This window comes from Ixodes scapularis, unplaced genomic scaffold (genome assembly GCF_016920785.2).
Source record: "Ixodes scapularis isolate PalLabHiFi unplaced genomic scaffold, ASM1692078v2 PGA_scaffold13__105_contigs__length_92229423, whole genome shotgun sequence".
Taxonomy (NCBI): Eukaryota; Metazoa; Arthropoda; class Arachnida; order Ixodida; family Ixodidae; genus Ixodes; species Ixodes scapularis.
In genome coordinates this window covers 60,113,953-60,129,894 of record NW_024609839.1, presented here as the reverse complement: position 1 = coordinate 60,129,894, position 15,942 = coordinate 60,113,953, and the positions used below count along the sequence as shown (strand labels likewise).

General features: G+C 50.7%; 1 protein-coding gene across 1 annotated transcript in view; it reads right to left on the bottom strand.

The window, feature by feature from the left end:
* Positions 1–2,291: 2,291 nt before the first annotated feature.
* The window catches only part of LOC115331636 (glutamate receptor 3), a 38,013-nt gene continuing 24,362 nt past the window's right edge, over positions 2,292–15,942 (bottom strand). The window contains exons 11-15 of the mRNA XM_040501431.2: positions 14,716–14,914; positions 7,290–7,534; positions 5,781–5,892; positions 4,788–4,994; positions 2,292–2,627 (exon numbers count right to left, since the gene is read on the bottom strand). Of these exons, the coding sequence (XP_040357365.1) occupies positions 2,292–2,627; positions 4,788–4,994; positions 5,781–5,892; positions 7,290–7,534; positions 14,716–14,914 (1,099 nt within the window). The remainder of the gene's footprint in view (positions 2,628–4,787; positions 4,995–5,780; positions 5,893–7,289; positions 7,535–14,715; positions 14,915–15,942) is intronic.

Genomic DNA, 15,942 nt, shown 5'->3' with positions numbered 1-15,942 from the left:
ACCTACGCACACACAGCCAGATGAAACCTACGCCGCATAGAAAAGAAAAGCAAGGGGAATCACGCGTCCCAACGCTTGAGCAAAGAGCCTGTATCCAAAGGTCCTAAACGCAAGCTTATAAACACGCACTATGTCAGATTAGCTGCACTGTTGAAGGTTCCAAGAGCGTTTGGAGTGAGCTTCTGAGATGTCTAGCCATGAAATAAAACTCTTTCTCCGAGTAGGCTCATGAGGTCGATGAATGTACGGTACGTTTGTGTCTTTGGCGACTGTCTCTGAATAAATTGCTATTGTTGGTGGAACTAGATCGTCGACAGCAATCCATTTTCGGGTAGGAATTACCATGGGCTTTTGTGTTTCTATGTGGGTCTGTTACCAAACTTGGTAAAAGTGCTTAGTCTCTTGCAGTTCAAAAGTAGACAAGCTTCGTCAAGACATATGAATACTGTTTTTGTTAAACTGGAGAGATATAGTAAAAGACTTATGGAACGTTCCCATGAATGCTTCAGCAAGAGGAAATAATGTAAAAAAAGCTTAATTGATAGAGATTTCTTTTCATATAAGGTAATTCTGCTACTTTTTGGACGAGACACAAGTGAATTAATCATCTTAAACAGAATAAGAAGTAACCGCGAAGCTAAAGGTTTACATGAAATTTGACTCACAGATAGTGCAAGGAAAAAAATAACAGTGCGTTGTCTTTATCTTTGTTTGTTGTTCTTAATTGTAACAGGGGCCTGTAATACCATGGACCATAGCCGGCCTACTTTAGCTGTGAGGTTGACTACGAAAGGCGGTCAGATTATGGCATATTCTTTCATGGGTGATTCACATGACACATATGCGTGTGTCTTAGTACGTGGGCGAACACCTCAATCGTGCGCAACGTGCTTGCTTGTATTTTTTTAAACCTAGGAAATGAAAAGTACGGCTCAACGAGATATGGACACGTGGTTTCACAGGATGTACAAATGGCAGTGTGCGTTGCTTCACAATGACTGTCGCCACTTTCTGTCTTTGCTCTGGCGTCTGGGGCAGTCCTCGGGTTTTTTCTTCTTACTTTTGCAAGTTATGTCAAACACTAGGGTTTTCCAGTAGCTAAAAAGTAATGACTCTTGGTGAGAGGTTCTTTTTTTTTTACTGCAGTATTTGAAGCAGGGTCATGCTACCACGTAAGAGTAAATTCAACCCTCCTGGGTAGTTCCGGTGCTATAGAGTCCATTGCATCCATTAGCGCTTCTTTTGTTTTAGCATGCACGAGAAAATGTTTTCTGAACCCAATCGGCAAACCTCCAAAGTAAGAGGTGTGACGTTCAGTGCCCATAAACAAATCTATGTTATTACTTATAACCTGTATAAAAATGGGACTCTCGAGGTACAAAAGAGAAGCTGGTAAATGTGATGTTACACTTCATTGTACTAACACATTGTCCCGTTGCGAGTGGTTTTCCTTGATGAGAGTTAATTTTGCGCGTTGGGCAGGTTGATAATAATACAATTAAACACAAGTTTGTTCACAACGGCTTTGAATATTATTGGAGGCTCTACATCGATTTCAAACTTTCTATTGCGGTGTTAGATGTGGGCGCGTATTTGATTCTTAAGTTGGAAACAGCTAAGCGAATCGGGAGCCCTCTATACTGATTCTAACGTGTTTTAAAAACAGCATTCTTCCACACACGTAAATAAGTTTTAAGTTGGTCGCTTCATATCTTTTAGACATCATAGCCACTTCATAGTCTGTGAAAGAACAAAGACTGTGCCAAATTATTTTGGACCTTTTTGAGATCTTGTGTACTGGGATCGGTTGTTATTTTACCCTCTGAAGCTCTTCCTCTCAGCTCTGATTGGACTGGAGTAGATGAAAGAATTGCCCTTTCACCGCTGCTCTTATCGAGACCATCAAGTAAGCACTCCAATGCATGGCTTTCACTGATGTAACCTCAGCGGTCATTATGATGGCCTCGTGCTGAGCGCGTACCTTCAAGAGGATGCATTTCACACCACCAAATTAGCTTTTCTCGACAAAGAGAAGCTGAAATGACAACCAGCATAATCCGATGACGTCTGGTGCAAGCCAAGCACCGACAGTCAACTCCGCGGGACAACTTCGGACCACCCGATCACCCCAGGACAAGCACGACAGCCAACCGAGTACCTCCAGTCTTCTACTCGGGAACCACATCTCAAAACACAAAGTGGAGAGTGTCCACAGAAGCCATAACCGTCTACGACACGAGTTGCAAAAGAAAAAGTGCCGGAGGAACGGCCTTTGGCAGCTGTCATCGAGCTTAGACTTCCGAACTCTCGTAACCACCTTTGGGGGATTCCATGGGACTATGGTCGATGGACTTGATCTCAGGGTGGTTCTCTAGGGGGTTCACGGCTAGCGGCACGATGCGGTCCGCCGTGACGTCGCGCGTTATGCCCTTGGTGTCGTCCACGCTGTCGGTCAGGTTCTCGACGTCCGCTATGGGCACCTTGACCACGTCGTCCTCGTCCTCCTCGCCGACCTCTTCGATGGTCTCGTCGGCGCCGCCTGGGTAGCCGCCGTCGCCGCCTCCGTGCTCGTACATGCCTCTGCCAGGGTTGCCTGGCTGCAAGAGCTGCGTTTCCACCCCTTCTTCCTGCAAAACGATTGGGGGTACTCATATGTCGTCATCAGCACGAGTTGTGGGTAAAGCAACTTATGATTTGCCATCAACAACAGTTTTTGTCGGTATGAAAGGAATTTTTGGATCGCTCGCTGCCAGCACCTGGTCAGCCGCAAAGCACACAGCTATGGCCACCAGTGATTACATGACTTGCACTGAGGTCACATCAGCAGCCATTGGGGCGGCCTTGCTGCTGAGTGCGTCCATTCTGCGGCATACATCTCGGACCCCCGCATTTAGTTTTCTAGGGGGAAACAAAGTGGAGTTGAACCAGAACGGCCACCAGCATTTTTGAAAGTAGTACGTATTATCATTCTGGCACCACGGGCAAGCAGGTCAAAAGTAGACGTACTATTGCGGACAGTATGAGCTGAGACAGTCCTGCATCCTTTTCTGGTGTACCTGGCAGTTTCTGATTTAGCTGTGGCCCGAACTGGAAATCGAATTCGAAGTTGAGATTTCCCACTTCGGAATATTTAACGAATTGGGATATTCTAGAGCTTGTGAAAACCGCACACAGAGAAAAAAAAAAACGGATCGGGTGTTTTATTTTATATTGTCCGCAGCGGTACAGATCCGTTTAGAGCGCAGCTCTTAGGCCAACGTTCCCGGGTTGAGCGGCGTTGGCGTCGACGTCGGTGGAACCGCGCGCGTGTCAGGATTGGTAGTTTTTTTCGCTAAACTTAACGGGGAAAGTTTTACACTAAGTTTCGCGGGAAATTTTACCGCTAAAGCTAGCGGGTTTAGCGGGAATTGTGTGGTTTGCGGCTGTCCAGGTGCTGGCAGCAAGCGATCCAAAAATTCCTTTCATTTTAGCGGGAAAAGTGTCCCGCTGAATATAGCCAAAATTCCCCGCTAAATTTAGTCGGGAATCTTCTCGATAAAGTTCGAAGGAAAATTTTCTGCCGAAGTTTACGCTTTAAGTTTCCCCTCTAAATTTAGTGGGGAAATTGACGTCACGTGAACTCCACCAATTCAACTTCCCCGCTAAATTTAGCGGGTAAAATGACGTCGCGACTTCGTGTCACGTCACCCACGAACAAATTCAGCGGCAGGAGGAGAGGAGGAGGAAAGGAGGAGGAGAAAAAAGGAGGAGGAGGGAAGGAGGAGGGGGAAGAGAGGGAGAGGAGGAGGGGCATACCCTTCCCTCGTACCCTCCCTCCTCCTCCTCAAGAGCTGCGCTCTAGTTTCGCATTAGAGAGTTGTAAGCGTTTTTAATGTTTTTTCCACTTTTGATTGCTGCCTTGTATTTTATATATTCACTTCTCCTTTCTCTATTTATTCCTTCTTTCCCCACCTTTAGGTTCACCCCAACTACACCTATACGCTATCCTTTTCTTTAACACTCCTTCTTTTTGTCTTTCGCTACCTCCGGATATTATGAGAGGAGGACTCTAAGAACTCTAAGAGGATTACCCCCCCCCCCCCCCCCCCCTCCACGGCTTGCGTTGAACCGCGGCTCTATGGCGGTCTTACATTCCTTTTTCTCCGCTGTGCCGGTTTCTTTCCGTGGAGAGTTCTTTATTTTAGTCAGTGTTCCGACTTTTGTTTTCAGTCTCTTGAGAGTTCTAAGAGGCGAAAACTCCTCCACAAAAGCAAAATGTTACAAACCGACGTTCGCTTTGCCCTTTTCACTTCCGCTTGATGCCTATTTTTTATATTCTCCATCCCTTAATCTTTCTTATCCCGAGATATTTGGTTTCTCCTTCCAACCTTTCTCTTCTGAGCGCAGATAGCGCAGGCACGCTGAGCATTGTTCTCCTCCATTCCGCTCGTCTTTCCTTTATTCAAAGATTGGGAGAGGGGGACGCAAAGAAAATTGTCTTCCTTGAAGAAAAATGGGGTTCTGGATGCGCATCCAAGAAGTGAGCACAATTCGCGCATCCGCAATACTATTCATTTCTGAGTCGCAGATGCAGTTGTCTTCCCTCATTCATTAGTCATCTACTGATGCTATTTTGTGACCGTGATAACTTTTGTGAGTTACGTTCGGCATTGATCTTTTCTGAGTGACTAGAACGGCCCGCCGGCTCCGAAGTCCAATGTGCGATAAGGCTTTTGAACGAACGGCTAAGGCTCACGCACATCTGAAATTGCTCGCTATGTACCAAACACTGGTTAGGTGCGCCCTACCTTGATTTGTTCGCCGTCCTTTTCTTTCTTCTCTTTCTTCTTCTTTTCCTTCTTGGGCTTGGGTTCCTTGGGCTCCTTGGGTTTCTTGGGCTTCTTGGCCTTCTTGGGCTTCTTGCACCAGACTTCGGCGATGGCGACCGCTATGGCGATCAGTAATCCCGCTCCCAGGAGCACAAACCAACCGCCGACCTTGATCACCTCCAGTGCCTTGACTTGGGTCAACTGCGATTAGCAAGAAATGACGATGATGCATGCACTGACAGTAGGATTGTAGAGTCATGTCACACGTTAGTTTCGAACAGATTTTTATTCAGTGTCTTTTTTAAAACGGCGGATTTTAAGGGGCTCTTTCCCCTTAAAGATATACAATAGAATGTACTTAGGCGAAGGCAAAAAATCCGAGTTCATAACTTTGATCAAAGCGCCTGCATTGGGTGTTCCGCCACTCATGTCGGCAATGCGGCGTGAAAGGTACATGGGTACGATAATTCTAAACTTGAAGGCACGGAAGGTCTTCCCGGTATATGAGTGTATGGAACCTATAAATGGTAACACGAAAAAAACAAAAAAAAAAACAACTCCTTGTTGATTTTCCCACAGTAGGCGAGAAGGACCAGGTGTTTCTGCTCATAACGTGCATCCAGTAAATTGCAAAAGGCGCTTTGACAGGGAAGTTCAAATTGAACAGTGGAAATGAGCAAGCAGAACGTCCCGCTCATTTCCTAGAGCACTTATATGGTAAAATGTTTCTGCACCTTCTTTATGCTAGACCTATTCCAAGATTCATAAATAAGATTGATTAGTCTGACGCGTATTTTATGCAACAGCAGACACACGCGAATTTTTAAATGACGCCACGAGTGACAGAAAAGACAAGGCCAGCACAACATAGCAACTGGTATCTGAAAAGCGGTAACATCCACCATTCTTTTTGTGCATGAGTCTCTGTACTCTATGTGACGTTAGTCTACGGTGAGCAAAATAAACGTAGACAGTACTCACAGGTCGAGGCTGTGGACATTCTTCTTTCTTGAACCATTTGTTGTACAGCATGGTTAGGTATTCGTCTTCCTGAAGTCTGCCAACTGTGACGTCAATTGTTTTTCTGAAAGGACACAGCAAAGCCGGGTTTGTTAACGCGTGATACCTGACGATGGTTCGTAAATTTACGCCTGGAACTTCCGAGGTTATGCTTCCCCCCAACAATACCACTATTCTGCCAAAAGGTGGAGTTAGCGTGGCAGCGTTGTTGTAACGTGTTTCTCACAATTTGTGAACTGCTCTTATGCTTGTGACGCAGATCAACAAAAACAAATCCTAAACAACAAAGGTGTGCAGCCTCCACAAACGAACGAGCCCGCAATTTGCGTGTAGTGGCTTCAGACACGTCGAACAAAAATCTGGAGTCAAGAAGTTTTCGCAGCTCGCCTATCGACTTTGGCGACGAAAGCGCGGCGTCATCGTCGCCAGAATATAATCAAAGCGCTCCGTTAGCTTAGATCCGAGCTTTCGGGTCGACGAGTCTAGGGACCCAGTTATAAAAATGCGGACGATCCAGAGGCGTAAACGGGATTCACGAGCTAGGAAGCATCAGAAAAGGTTACGTTCTGGTTATGGTCCCTTTTCGTGATGTCATCACCAGGATAGTCAATTGCGAACAACTAGCTTGACAATGCGAGTAAAAAACACGGTTGAAGCTTGAAGTCAACGCTTTCTTAAACGAACACCACCAAAGTTTAAAGTCTGATATTACTCTTATTCCCACAGATGAAAACAGTAATAACTTCATCTAATCATCATCACCCATCACTTCCCCCCTCCGTCATTACTCTGCCTACCCTGAGGCCCCCAGCCAGAAGGCAGGTGTCGACTAAGCCTATTATGATGATGAGAATTAGTCCTACTCATGACATCGTGGTAAGCGTTTGAGCAATCGTGAAATACAAAATTTAGCGACGTTTTTCGTCGGGCACGTCACCAATTCCATTTTTTGACTGACGCCTTCAAAATAAAGCACGATCTCCAATCGAAGTAGATTTTATTTTTTAGTTTTCTTCGTTTAGGGTCCCTTTACGAATTCCCTGTACGGGGAATCTGGCCACCGCCATGCCGCTGCTCGTGCGCGCAAGCACATGCAATTTCAAGGCTGCCAAAAAGTAGCTTCATAGGCATGCTGCACATGCCTGCTCGCATGGTGCACTAGCGGCGATGCCATGCTTATAAGGAACCTTTTTGCACATAACGACGACACCAAGCGAGGAAAGCGCGAACTACGGTTACCGTCCAGAAGGGGAGGAGTTGCGCTACCTCTTCTTCCTCCTTTTCCTTCGCGGGGGGAGGCGCGGAAGAAACCGGAGAGCTAGCACAACTCCGCTTCGGGACGCCAAAAGTAGTACTTCGACCTTTTGCCGCTGCGTAAGGAGCGCCCGCGCATGCGTAGCGCTCTTTAAAAAAAGTCTACCGTATCTCAGAATACGTCGCAAACGCGGGGTAGTGTCTTACTTGAGCGGGAACTTGTGCGACATGACAATGCCGTAGCCTCCCTTCTGGAACGTGTCTCCGAGCTGAGCGAGGTCGCAGGGCGCCTTGGCGCTGGAGTACTCCAGCTTGCGAGAGTCCAACACGAAGGCATAGTTGCCCCCGGACTCGCGGACTCTGAGCACCCCGTCCTCGTGCGTGTTGGCCATGGCGTTGTTGAAAGAAGCCATGGACTCCCACATCCGGGAGTAGATTGGGTCTCTGGTGCGCTGTTGGTTGTGGACAAGAAGCGCGACAAGGGAAAAAAAAAACAACAACTTCGTATTGTAATTTCTTTTATTTTTGCTATAGACAGGTGGGAAAATTCAGTAGTAGCTCTACCTCCTGCTCGAATAATCGTGTCGTGCGTTTTTTTTTTTTTTTTTTTTTTATTCAGCGGGAAGTTATTCAGCCCCAATGGGCGTCTGGTGCAGGGCAGTACCCCTGCTTGTCTGGAGTCTTTAAAGTGGATTATGTATTAGTGACACCGGAGTGCTGGCCGAAACGACGCTCATCCTCACCAAAACGGACAGGGGTGGAGACTTCTAAACGGGTTTTGTATCGGAAGGCCTCCCACTTGAAGTTTCTGCCTTTAATGACACTTGGACGCACGCGCAGTCATAGCACGGTGGAAGGCAACGAGCGCGTGCTGGAAGCCGAGCTTCTACTGAATTCTTCTGAATTCTTAGCATGTCACTAACTATCCATCGTGAGAGGGGGGGGGGGGGGAGAACAAAGTAAGACAGATAAGAACTGATGATGACACACACACGCGGGCGAGTAGTCAATATAAGCACCGTAGCGAGTTCTGGAGGTCCTGTTGCGTGCGCTGTCTTGTATGTGTGTCGTACGCAGACACTTTGCGCTTTGTGCGTCTCATGCATGTCGCACTGCTCATGCATTATACAAAAGACGGTCTGCAAACACCAGTCACCGCAATATCCTTGGTTTGAATGCCACGTGCCAAGTTTATCCTCGAACTCATTGCTCTACGGCATTCGAAACACGGACCTCGCAGTGACTCGCGTTGGGATCTCTATACAGACTGCCTTTGGCATGATGTATAAGCGATGTGACCCTTGCTTTAGAGTAAAGGCGCTTCCGCCATCTTGATGCATAAAATTCTTGACTTATTATATTCATGCTCTCGGTTCTTCGGGGTTGTGATTCGCTAATCCGGAACCTCACTGGCCGCGGGGTAACTTTGAGATAGCCGGCATCGCTACGCCCTACGTTTCTTAACATGTTAGTGGCAATAGATTGTGTTCTCTCACGTGCAGAAGAAAGAGTAAACGCAATGTCGATACATTGAGTTCATAATAAAAAGAGCCCGATAAATCACCTAAAGAAAATACGAATAATATGCCTTTTATACTTTCTCAGCCCTTCGTATTATTCGATTTCACGATATTGCCGCGCGCAGGGTCACGGACTTGTAGAAAGTTCTCGTTTACTCTTGCTGCGGACATAACTATCGTTCATCCCTGTTTTTGTTGTTCTAGAAAGTGCTTGTTCATTCTCGCCCCGAGCGCGCTACGCTCGAATCTTCTCCGCCGAATCTTCGAGATACTGACTCACTCTAGATAAGAGGCCGCCCGCGACCTTGTCGAGTCAGTCTCGCCCCAGCGCTCGATTCTGCTGACACGCCGACTTCGACGCCCGCGACGCTCTGCTTTCTTCTGTTTCCTTCTTTATTTTTGGCACAAGTTCGCCACATTAAACGTTTATTTATTTCTGTTTATTTCTTGTTTATTGGTCACGACTCACCACCCGTGACATTCTGGTGGAGGTGCGGGGTACCGCATGCCCGTGCAGCGTTCCCCTCCCAGGACCCGCAGTGCAAGCCCGACTCCAAGCTCGCTGAGAAGACCACTCAGCGCGGAACCTGAAACTCGGACCAGCCGCCGCACCAAGGGAGAGGATCCGGAGTACGGTTTGCTGCTGGATAAACCCAAGCCGAGGAAGACGACGATGGACAACCAGTCGCAGGCCCCCGCCGCTCCTGCCGTCGTCTACCTACCCGTCGCTCCTCGGACACCGGCTCCGTTCCACGGCGAACTCCACGAAAACGTTGAAGATTGGATCGACCAATTCGAACGCGTCGCCCGCCACAATAGCTGGACCAACGAGCAACGGCTGCAAAACGTGTATTTCTCGCTCGAGGGGACTGCCAGAAGCTGGTACGAAAATCACGAGTCTTCATTGACATCCTGGGACATTTTCAAGAGCCAGCTGAAGGCGACATTTGTCAACCAGCACCGCCGAGAGAGAGCCGAAGACTTACTGCGTACCAGGACTCAAGGCCCCAACGAGAGCATCACCGGCTTCGTGGAGGATGTTCTCCGCCTAAGCGCCCGCGCCGATCCTCAGGCTACCGAGGAGAAGAAGCTGCACCACCTGATGAGGGGTGTGAAAAGCGAGATTTTCGGCGGTCTCATCCGGAATCCCCCAACAACAGTCGACGAGTTCATCACCGAGGCGACAAATATGGAACGGGCCTTGCTAGCCCGCGCCAGACACTACCAACGACACCCTGGCGTAACTACTCTAGCGACATCTGGATCCGACCTGGGCACCACCCTCCCCGACATCCGTGACCTTATCCGTGAAGCCGTCCGGGAGGAGTTGAAGAAGTTGCTACCTGCTGCCACAAGCCTAGATAAGCCCTCAGTCGCCGAGATTGTCCGGGAAGAACTTCAGCAGGCGCTACAGCCAGAAGTTCTCGCCAGCGCCGCTCCTGAACCACCGAAGCTGAGCTACGCCGCAGCTACCCGACGACCACCGCACCCTGCTCACCCGTATACGGCGCCACCTCGACGTGAATCTCTAGCGCCGCAGTATTCACGACGCCATGAAGATCGGGCGTACGTCCGCCCAGAACAATCTGCTCCACGAAAGACCGACGTGTGGAGGACGGCCGATCGACGCCCGTTGTGCTACCACTGCGGGGAGGCCGACCATATCTACCGTCGTTGTCCCTACCGGCAAATGGGCCTGAGTGGGTTCCACCCGAACGACCCACGCCCGAGGTACGACCCACGCCCGAGGTACGGCGAACGCCCTCACGACATCGAGGAGTACCTCCGACGTTCCCCCTCCCCAGTGTCGTCACTCCGCCGTGAAGCCCGCTCCCCATCGCCACGACGTTCAGCCTCCCCAGCGCCACGATCCCGCCGAGAGAGCCTGTCTCCCCTGCGTCGTCGGGAAAACTGAGTGCGGCAACGCCTGGAGGTGACGTTGCCGAAACCGACGGAAGCAAACAGCCTACAAAAACGCCGGAGCGCTCCCACTCTCTCGACGCCCCGCATTGCACCGACGCGCCTGCAACGGTGTCCAACAACCTAAACGTTGTTATCGATGGCCAAAACGCATCGGCACTCGTTGACACCGGGGCAGACTACTCAGTATTGAGTGGGAGGCTCTCTCGCCACCTTCGAAAAGTCACGACGCCGTGGGATGGACCGCAGATACGAACCGCCGGAGGACACCTCATCACGCCTGTCGGAAGGTGCACCGCTCGCGTCGAAATTCACGGCGAGACGTGTCCTTTGAAATTCGTCATTCTACAAGACTGCTCCAGAGACGTCATTCTCGGCATGGACTTTTTGTGTGAATACGGCGCCGTCATCGACCTTGGAGAAAACAGATTGACGCTGCGGACACCTGTTCCGCCTTCAGAGAAACTCCAAACTGCGTCAGCCGCCGTCCGAGTCGCTGCCGACCACGTGAATCTGCCGCCGCGATCAAGTGTTGTCGTACCTGTCGTGACCGATGCAGCTACCCGTAGCGAAGTTCTTCTGGAAGGTAACCTCCAGTTGCTCCTGGGAAGAGGAATAGGCGTCGCACGAGGAGTAGCTGAACTTCAGGATGGCCGCACTGTGGTCCTCGTGACGAACTTCCGGAATGAAACGCAACACCTCACGAAAGGTGCAGCCGTTGGCCACGTCGAGGATCTCCGAAACTCCGTCGAAATCGCCGCCATTACTGATGAATCCTCGCCACCTCAGCAAGACGGTACGTCGCCAGCGAAACTCGACATCGACCCTAAGCTTCCGGACCCAAAACGACGGCAGCTGATGAACCTCCTCGCCGAATACCGTGACTGCTTTGCGACGTCGTCGAAGGTACGCCAAACAGCCGTTGCGAAGCACCGCATCATTACCGAGGACGACGCGCGCCCTGTGCATCGATCACCGTACAGAGTCTCCGTTAAAGAAAGGGAGGTGATCCAGGAGCAAGTTCAAGAGATGCTGAACGACGACATAATCCAGCCATCAAGCAGTCCGTGGGCCTCTCCAGTCGTACTGGTTAAGAAGAAGGACGGAACGCTTCGGTTCTGCGTGGACTACCGGCAGCTGAACGCGGTGACGAAGAAAGACGTCTACCCACTCCCCCGAATCGACGACACGTTAGACCGGCTGCGCCACTCTCGATACTTCTCATCGATGGACCTGAAGAGCGGCTACTGGCAGATCGAAGTCGACGAACGGGACCGAGAGAAGACAGCTTTCGTCACGCCGGATGGGCTGTACGAGTTCAAGGTAATGCCCTTCGGACTATGTACGGCGCCAGCAACTTTCCAGCGTGTTATGGACACCGTACTGGCAGGACTGAAGTGGCAGAGCTGTCTGGTCTACCTCGATGACGTCGTGGTGTTTTCCAGCGACTTCGACGAGCACTTGCGACGACTCCGAGCTGTTCTTCAAGCCATACGGACCGCTGGACTCACCCTCAAGCCGTCAAAGTGTCGGTTCGCCTATGACGAACTGAAGTTTCTAGGTCACGTGGTTAGCAACAAAGGCGTGCGCCCAGACCCTGAGAAGACTCGCGCCGTCGCGTCATTTCCAGTGCCGACAGACAAAAAGGCAGTGCGAAGATTCCTCGAACTTTGCGCCTACTATCGTCGCTTCGTTCGGGATTTCGCACGGATTTCCGCACCGCTCACAAACCTCACGAAGGACGCCGAGAGGTTCGAATGGGCCGAGGAACAGCAGCAGGCATTCGACGAGCTGAAGCGACGACTCCAGACGCCTCCGGTTCTTGGACATTTCGATCAGGATGCGGACACCGAGATTCACACTGACGCAAGTAACGCAGGACTTGGCGCGGTACTAGTTCAAGTACAAGAAGGCACCGAACGAGTCATCGCCTACGCAAGTCGGACTCTGTCCAAGGCAGAGAGAAATTACTCGACGACTGAGAAAGAATGCCTTGCGGTCGTCTGGGCAATCACGAAGTTTCGTCCGTACTTGTACGGAAGCCCGTTCCGCGTAGTCACGGACCACCACTCGCTCTGCTGGCTTGCGAACCTCAAGGACCCGTCAGGACGCCTCGCTCGATGGAGCCTTCGGCTACAAGAGTTCAACATGACTGTGGTTTACAAGTCAGGACACAAGCACAGCGACGCTGACTGCCTGTCCAGGGCCCCTGTCGAAACACCTTCCGGCAGCAGCGACGACGATGATGACGAGTGCTTTCTAGGGGCAGTGAACACCGATGACATGGCACGACGTCTACGAGACGATCCGGAGCTGCGAGCCTTAATCGAGCACCTGGAAGGGCGCGGCGGTACCGTACCCCGTGTTTTCTCACGAGCCGTGCCGACCTTCACCATTCGGCAAGGTGTACTCTACAAAGAGAACTTCGGGAACAACAACTCGCCGTGGCTGCTGGTAATACCGACCGACCTTCGAGGGGAGATCTTTCAAGCATGTCACGACGACCCGACGTCCGGACACCTTGGATACAGCCGGACACTGGCCCGTATTCGTGAAAAGTATTACTGGCCCAAGCTCCCCAAGACCGTCCACCTGTACACACGATCATGCTACGAGTGCCAGCGACGCAAGAAACCTCCGACGAGGCCGGCCGGACTCCTGCAGCCTATTTCTCCTCCAACTGCACCCTTCCAGCAGATCGGAATGGATCTACTTGGTCCTTTTCCGCCTTCGACGTCGGGGAACCGCTGGATCATCGTCGCCACAGATTATCTCACGCGGTACGCCGAAACGAAAGCTCTTCCTTCGGGGACTGCTGTGGAAGTTGCCAAGTTTTTCATTGAGTCCATCGTCCTCCGGCACGGCGCTCCAGAAGTTCTGATTACAGATCGCGGATCATCGTTCATGGCACAACTGACCCAAGAAATCCTCCGACTCAGTCACACCAGCCATCGTCGTACAACTGCGTACCACCCGCAGACCAACGGGCTGACGGAGCGACTCAACAAGACAATCGCCGATATGATCTCTATGTACGTCGACGTAGAGCATAAGACGTGGGACGAGGTGCTGCCCTACGTCACGTTCGCCTACAATACGGCGGTTCAAGAGACCACTGGATTCACCCCTTTCCAGCTGGTACATGGTCGGAAGGTAACGACCATGCTGGACGCGATGCTGCCCCATGAGCCATCTGACAACGAGAGCGACGACGCCCAGGCGGTTGCTCAACGCGCCGAAGAAGTTCGCCAGCTCGCCCGACTCCTGATTCAAGACCAGCAACGCGTCGACGCCGGCCGCTACAACCTTCGTCGCAGGGACGTCCACTTCCAGCCCGGAGATAGGGTGTGGGTATGGACGCCCATCCGTCGCCGCGGCCTCAGTGAGAAATTGCTGAAACGATACTTTGGACCCTACAAAGTGCTTCGTCGCCTCGGTAATCTTAACTACGAAATCCTCCCCGACGGAACGCGCCCATCTGCAAGACGTCAGCCGCGACCCGAGGTGGTGCACGTCGTCCGGCTGAAGCCGTATTACGAACGATAGAACTTTCCACTCTCGTCGACGGGTGAACTGTGAACTGCGGCTCGCGATTCTGCTGCCTTTTCGTTTTGGATTTGTTTTTGTTTGTTGTTTTTCGTTTTGTGCTGCATCGGGACGATGCACTTTTTAAAGGGGGGATAATGCCGCGCGCAGGGTCACGGACTTGTAGAAAGTTCTCGTTTACTCTTGCTGCGGACATAACTATCGTTCATCCCTGTTTTTGTTGTTCTAGAAAGTGCTTGTTCATTCTCGCCCCGAGCGCGCTACGCTCGAATCTTCTCCGCCGAATCTTCGAGATACTGACTCACTCTAGATAAGAGGCCGCCCGCGACCTTGTCGAGTCAGTCTCGCCCCAGCGCTCGATTCTGCTGACACGCCGACTTCGACGCCCGCGACGCTCTGCTTTCTTCTGTTTCCTTCTTTATTTTTGGCACAAGTTCGCCACATTAAACGTTTATTTATTTCTGTTTATTTCTTGTTTATTGGTCACGACTCACCACCCGTGACAATATAAGGATGATTGATACCGAGTAGTTAAACCTGCTGAAGTGCGTGCTTAGCGATTCTCTACGCCCAACTGTACGCATAGCGGCTAACGATTTCCGAAACATTTCTCGACAATAAAAGTGCATCGTCACGCTCGCTCGTACCTTGAAGAAATCCTCGATGGCCGAGTCCTTCACGATTCCGTATTCGATCTTCTCCTGCGTGGCGAGGTCCTTGATGTCCTTGAGGGGCCCAGACGGGGCACTGAACGGCTGGTTGACCCACAGCTGGGCCGTGTACATCGAGAGCATCACCAGAACGAAGAACCACCAACCGCAGCTGATGATACGGCTGCCAACGGACCTGCAGTCAAATCACAGGCATGTATAGGCGAGCTTCCTCCCCCCTCCCCTTTCAACTCTTTCTCCCCAAAAATCAAATGCACCACAACTACAGTGCTATATGTTCTCAGGTTGTTTATGTTAAACATTTTTGAGGTACTTCAAAAGGGCAGTCACCGGCTGGTAGCCGAGCAGAAAATAGAGCGCGCCTCGGTGTGCAAGTCAGTTATTCAGACACAAGCACTCTACGGAATTTGGTGTGTCTACTTTCCCCGCAAATCATTTGGGAGAGCCAATTGCTGTTATCTACGGAGTGCACCCGGCTCACGATGTTCACGCTTCCTGCTTCGTGGTCCGTTCTTCGGCGATCTTATTGGCTAATGGCACACTCTCGCTGGAAAGTTGAAACGGAGTGATAATGAAATCGTTGAGGGGGATTTCGTCAGTGACTGAACCGCCTTGAGGCCTCGAGGAGGTTTCTTTTAAGCCCTCATTAGTTGTTTCCTCATCATAGCGGTCGCGCGGTGCTAATACATGATACAAAAGACACTGTCTGAGGCATATTTTTTCTTGTACGACGGTCCCGTCACATTCCTTATACAAAAATAAATGTATCGCAAATTTTCGTGTTGTTACGTGAAACGTTCTTGGTTCAGGGCTAGTAACCTCCAGGCATTTTTTTCTCGGGCTCTGCCTCCAGGATTCTCCGCTCCTCTCCAGCCCACCGACTCCAATCCATGAACTCCACCGAGCCCTCTCCATCTCACTGACACCTCTCCACCCGATTGACTCATTGATCCATTTACTCCTCTCCACCCCGTCGACTCCATCCACTCCTCTCCACCAGGTGGACCAATCAGCGGTTAGATTTAGTTGAGCACTAGTGACCTCCGGGCAGTTCTTCTCGAGCTGTGCGTCGAGGACTCTCCACTCCTCTTTACCCCGCTGACTCCACCCACTCGTCTCCACTCCATTGCCCGTTAAATTTAAGAGGGGGGAATGAAGTGACACTGCTTGATGTACATGACCTACAAACAAATTCACTTTTCT